Source organism: Arachis stenosperma, chromosome 4 (assembly GCF_014773155.1).
Source record: "Arachis stenosperma cultivar V10309 chromosome 4, arast.V10309.gnm1.PFL2, whole genome shotgun sequence".
NCBI lineage: Eukaryota > Viridiplantae > Streptophyta > Magnoliopsida > Fabales > Fabaceae > Arachis > Arachis stenosperma.
The window spans coordinates 135984353-135990639 of NC_080380.1; the positions used below are offsets into that span (position 1 = coordinate 135984353).

General features: G+C 34.5%; 1 protein-coding gene across 3 annotated transcripts; it reads left to right on the top strand.

Moving 5' to 3' along the window:
- Positions 1–1004: 1004 nt before the first annotated feature.
- Positions 1005–5585, top strand: LOC130976190 (pyruvate dehydrogenase E1 component subunit beta-1, mitochondrial). 3 transcript variants are annotated; one of them, XM_057900974.1, is made up of 15 exons: positions 1005–1172; positions 1335–1383; positions 1479–1532; positions 1966–2046; positions 2177–2203; positions 2283–2345; positions 2633–2719; positions 3325–3450; positions 3594–3727; positions 4072–4144; positions 4260–4325; positions 4612–4650; positions 4729–4853; positions 4934–5048; positions 5242–5585. In XM_057900974.1, the coding sequence occupies exons 2-15, from the start codon at positions 1360–1362 to the stop codon at positions 5308–5310; spliced, it is 1083 nt and encodes a 360-aa protein (XP_057756957.1). In that variant the 5' UTR covers positions 1005–1172; positions 1335–1359; the 3' UTR covers positions 5311–5585. The 3 variants fall into 3 exon arrangements, with proteins under 3 accessions (XP_057756957.1, XP_057756956.1, XP_057756958.1); XM_057900973.1 differs by having other exon boundaries at positions 1020–1248; XM_057900975.1 differs by having other exon boundaries at positions 1035–1172; positions 1321–1383.
- The last annotated feature ends 702 nt before the right edge of the window (positions 5586–6287 follow it).

Sequence of the window (6287 nt, forward strand, 5' to 3'; positions counted from 1 at the left end):
GGTTGAAGAGAAAGTTAGGGTTGGAAGGTGATCAAGAGGGGTTCTTCGAAGAGGAAAGTGGACCAACGTTCTTTTACTTCAATCTTCTACCTTTTTTTTTTTCACTAGCCAAAACGACATCGTTTCGTGGCTTGGGGGTAAAACCGGCACTTGTTGAAACCCGGTCTGTTCGGCCGGTTTGTTAGTTAACCATCGATTTGGCCAATTTTTTTTGTCGATTTTTTATAGGATGGTTTTACAGGTGGACTGGACCGGTTAACTGACCGATTTTCGGTTAACCTAGTTGAACCGACCAGTTTGGTCCTATTTTCAGAACCTTGACATATACCACACCCTTCCGATCTCTTTTCTCCTCCTACTACCACCGATGCTATTTAATATCAAACTCTTTAGTTCCACAAAGAACTTACTCGCCGGATACGCAACAAAATGAGATTCTCACACTCAAATATCACCCCATTATCACTATTTCTCATATGTCAATTGGGATACACATTTACAACAAGATAACTACTACTAGACATTTTGGCTTATTTTTCGAAAAAAAAAAAATAACAGAGAAGAAGTAAGATGTGTGTGGAGAATATAAAGGGTTGCATATCCTTTTATAGTTGCTGAAAATTTTTCCTAACGTATCTCGTTTACACTGTAAATGTCATAAATATACACCTATCTCATTTAACTATAAACAAAATATATACTATCTCATTCCGTATCTTATTTCATTTATAGTGTAAATAAGATACATATACTCTTATTTCATAGTGTAAACGAGATAAGAGATAAAATACATTTTAATAAAAATACTACAAATTATATATTCTGGTAAGTAAAATATTTATTTTATTTATTTAAAAAAATAATTTATTTTGAGAGTTTGATGTATTGATATTATTGTCAGAAGATGCACCGGAAAAACAAAAACTAGGGACAATGTGACATATCAAAATTAAATTATTGTTTTTAATATATATACTAAATTACTAATACTATATACAGCGATAATGAAGTCACCAAAAAAAAATATACAGCGATAATGAAGCTGCGGGTAGAAAACATTTTTGATAAATATATAATAAACTTGGGAGCTTGTGGGATTCGGTGTGGCTTCATTCCATTTGGCGAGCGGAGATCGGAATCGGATTCTATCAGACAGAGAGAGATCGACGCGGGTACATCTTCCACTTCCTCCTCTTATTACTATTCCACATCTTTTAGGGTTTCATTCATTCACTTCTCGCCTCTCATGTATGATTCCTCTCATCTAGATTCATCTTCCTTAATTGATTTGTAAAGAATGCTGTTTGTTGATGGATTAAGGTTTCTGTGAATAGGCTTGCTTCGTTTCAACATAGCAAGATGTTGCGTGCTATAAGGCATAAGGTACGTGCCATGTGGCATCTCCTACGTTCGTTTCACTGATTCAATTTGTGCTTGGAAGCATCTCATATTTGGTTCTTTTTTTTTTTTTTTTGCAGAATATTCTACCTGCCTTCTCTGCATTTAGAGCTTTCTCTTCTTCTGCTAAAGAGGTATGCTTTCATTTCACATTTAACTCCATGCTTGTTTTTCGCTTTTGAAACATAAAATATCTACAGATCCTGTTGAGTAAGAACACACCAACTAAACGAGTTGTGCGTGTGTAGGACACTTGTCAGTATCCAGCACTCAACTAGTTGATTAATGTAGTGTTAAACTGTTAATAGGGTTCGGAATCGCCAATATTGGCTGATTGAATATTAGTAGTAGTGAATGTAGGTAGTTTGACATGTATAAATACTTGAATATCCTATAAACTTTGAGTTATATGCATATGGGTATATCCTGTGTTTGTGTCAGCATCCGTGTACTATCATTTTAGAAGTTTGGTGTGTGTAGTGTCCATATCCTTGTTGCGTCAAGTGTCCATGTTAGTATCTGCGCATCATAGATCTAATCTAATATATAATGTAAATAATATCACAGATGACAGTTAGAGAGGCTCTGAACTCTGCTCTTGATGAGGAAATGTCTGCTGATCCTAAAGTCTTCTTGATGGGTGAAGAGGTAACTTACACACTCGCTCCATTCATACTATCATATTTTTATTTTGTTTTATTTTTCAAAGAATGATTTCTTGTTGGTCTCTTCACTTTTTCACGTTTCTTATGATGGTTTTGGGTGTATGTAAGTGCAGGTTGGGGAATACCAGGGTGCATATAAGGTTAGTTTGTTGCCAGCTGTGTATCTGTGAACTTGTTTTGCTATCAAATGTTTAACCTGTTTTTCTTCTTACATGTTAGATTACTAAGGGGCTTCTGGACAAGTATGGTCCTGAAAGGGTTCTTGATACTCCAATTACCGAGGTTATTTTTTTTCACTCACAGTTCCTTGCTCTTTGATATCTTATCACTGTTTAATCCTATTGAAGAGTCATTGCAACTGAAAGAGAAAATTTAATAGTTTGTATCACAACTGACAAGAACAAATATTTTTATATCGGAAGATTTTCAGTTTAAAACCCAGAGGACTAGAGGCAGATTGCAAAAACTAAACTATCACATGAGGGGATAAATCCTATCCATCATTATCATTGTTTCTGTTTTCTATTAGTAAGGAGATGGCACTAATTTGTTTGCTAAATATATTGCAGGCTGGGTTTACTGGCATTGGAGTTGGTGCTGCTTACTATGGTCTAAGGCCGGTTGTCGAGTTTATGACTTTTAACTTCTCCATGCAGGTTAGAGTTGAACTTGATTAAATTGCATTTTACTTTTTAATTAAAGCACCAAATAATTAAATTGCTGTGATGTCTTCTGAAGTTGGCCAAATTCTTCTTGATCTTTTATGTTTTACAATTAGATACCAGGGTCCCATGATATGATATGGAAATTATTGATTTCCCACCTGAATCTGAATTAGAGATAAATAATACACTGGTGAATGGAGGCAAAATGTTGACCTCTATATTGGAACAATAGATTGAATTTATTATTAGCTGTGTAAATCATAGTAGACATACATTCTAAGCAGATATTTGATATGTGTGGTGTTTGACTTGTATTTTGAATGTCACTTGACTCCCATGGCCATATGCATTAACCAATTTTAGACCTCATTGTTGGAATTTTGTTACTTATTAACTCTTAATTGCTTGGCATAATTCTTTTAATGTCATAGTTACATATTATGTTAGAATGTAAAATCTCTTTCCTCTTCATTACAGCAATGTTGAGAAAAATATTTGTATCAATGCACGTAATTGAAAGATCACATTACTTGCTTCTTCATTAGGTTTATAATTGATTCCACTTATTGACTTGTTCTATTTTAACATATGCACAGGCAATAGATCACATTATTAATTCTGCTGCAAAATCAAACTACATGTCTGCTGGGCAAATATCTGTACCTATTGTCTTCAGAGGACCCAATGGAGCTGCTGCTGGAGTTGGTGCTCAGCACTCTCAAGTATGGATCTATTTCTACTTTTAAGCACGAACTTCAATTAGTTTTGCATTTCTGAAGAATTTTGCTCTGGTTACAACCTATTTAGCATAGGTATTATGGGTTTTATTTCTTATTGTATATCCTTCAACTTAGTTTTTGTGCAGTGTTATGCAGCTTGGTATGCCTCATGCCCTGGATTGAAGGTATTGTCACCATATTCATCTGAAGATGCTCGTGGTTTGCTAAAAGCGGCTATAAGGGACCCTGACCCTGTTGTTTTTCTTGAAAATGAGTTATTGTAAGTTGTGCTGCTTGATTAGTACTCCTATTTTTCTTTATCTGTCACTTTAGCTTATTTCTTTTGTTTCACAATATCTGTCATTCTCATTTTTCTATGCAACATTTATTATGGAATTACCAATTATACCCTTAATATGTAAAAATATTAAGATTTATTCTACTATTTTCTCTTTTCTTTAATTAAGGGTTGTTTAGTAATATTTTTTTGTATTACTCTTTAAGTTTAGTAATTCTGCATTCAAGAAGTGACAGATATAAAGGGAAACTGAAAATGAATATTTGAAAATTTTCAGCTTCATTTATTGTTCCAAAATATCTAATTCGTTTGTTTATGGCCTTCAGATATGGTGAGTCATTCCCTGTTTCAGCTGAAGTTCTTGATTCCAGTTTTTGCCTTCCCATAGGAAAAGCAAAGGTAATTTATTATCTAAAATATATGAATTATACCTGTCTAATGCTTGTTTGAGTCGCAACTTGTTATGCTATAAACTCTGAATCCTTGTTTGCTTAATGCATTTTACCATTAACAGATTGAGAGAGAAGGAAAAGACGTTACCATTACAGCCTTTTCAAAAATGGTTGGCTATGCTCTCAAGGTTGGCTCTCCCTAAAATCCTTTGGTTTCTAGACATGTATTGTTTGCTTTGTATCCAATTTATTGCTTATTATTTGTAGATAGATATGATAAATAGATATTAGGTTTCCTTACACCACCAACAGGTAGTATAAGGCTTGGAAGGTATCAATCTGTCATGTGGTGTTATACAAACCTTTTAAGAACAATCAGAATCCCCTTTTTTTTAAAATGGTTTAAAGATTCAGAGCCTTTTTCATACCCGAAGAAGATTTAAGGTATAAATAACACTCTTTCTTGGTCTCTAGGCTGCAGAGATACTGGCAAAGGAAGGAATCAGTGCTGAGGTAAGCATCCCTCTTCTCCCTAGCAAAACTGTGTTTTAGTTATGAGAAAAATAACGAGCAAAGGATTTATCTACACAGGTTATAAATTTGCGTTCCATTCGGCCACTTGATAGATCCACAATTAATGCTTCAGTCAGGAAAACCAATAGATTGGTGACAGTCGAAGAAGGATTTCCTCAGCATGGTGTTGGTGCCGAAATTTGGTTTAGCTCTTTGCATTGACCTTTTAGTCTTCAACTGTTAATTCTTGGAAATATACTAACCTCTTGCATCTCTTAAACAGCACCTCTGTAATCGAGGAGAGTTTTGGTTATCTTGATGCACCGGTAGAGAGAATTGCTGGGGCTGATGTTCCCATGCCTTATGCAGCCAATTTGGAGAGAATGGCTGTCCCACAGGTGATTCTTCTAAAGTTTAATCTTATTTTCTGTGAATTTCCCACCCTGATCCAATACAGTAATATATAACTTTACCTAAACAAGATGAAATAATAGCTGAGATGATTGGCTTGGTATAAGTTTGCATCTGATTGAAATCAGTTCTAATTTACTGAAGGTTTTGGTACACGTGTTGTGTATTGTGAATCTGTAGGTTGAAGATATTGTTCGTGCCGCAAAGAGAGCATGTTACAGATCTGTGCCCTTGGCTGCAACAGCTTGAGTTTTATTGAGGACTGGAAATTTCTCTCATGTCTTGGTTATGCTAAGTTCTTCGGTAATCCTAGATGTTACCAAAAACAAATTTTTCCCCTCCATATTTCACCATAAAACAGCAGAACGAAATAGCAAGCGGAGAGTGCTGGTTTCACTTATGGACTACATAGGCGTTGGTTTAAAATATTCTGATTCATGATGTATACTTAATAGTGCAGCCTTAATTTTCACGAGTTACAGATGGTATATAATAATGGCAAGTTAAACATCCATACGCATGGATCCTACGTGTCCTAGTCTCCTAGATGTTCTCTTCGACGCCTCTGGTATCTGCTTTCGCAGGGTTTCGTGAAGCCCGAACGAGGCAGTAATAGTATGTGGTGTTTGGTTGGTTCAGCATTTGTTTGGGATTACTGCGGCTAAGAAAAGTTTATTAACAGGCTTTTTGGTTGATGGGCCGAAAAGTGTCTAATATGTTACTTTTTTTATTGTTTGGATAACCGGTGGGAATGAGTAATTGTTGCCAAAATTATGTGTGAAGGAGGGCCTTTATGTTTGAGTTGCCGGAAAAAGGATGAGTGATGTGACCAAGAAAATATAATAAGTGTCACACGGAACTCGTAAAATATTAAATTCAATGGGTTTTTTGCTTGTATAAAATATTAAAAAATTTTAATTCTCAAAACAAATTAAAAGACACTATTTTTCAGTATTTATTTTTTCATTTTGAGGTTTTATGAAGTTTGCTTAACAGATAGGCAAATTTATGCAATGTCTACAAAGTTCGCTCATCACATCGGCATACTTGTCTGTTTGCTTAAAATTTGCCTCAGTTTGGCAAATTTGCTGACATTAGATATGATTTGCATGGAATTGGTATATTTTTATTTTGTTAATTATTTAAATTTTATTCACATAATTTAAAATGATAATATTTTTAGTTTTTTTTTTGAAATAAATGTTATTTTATTATTATGAAATAAG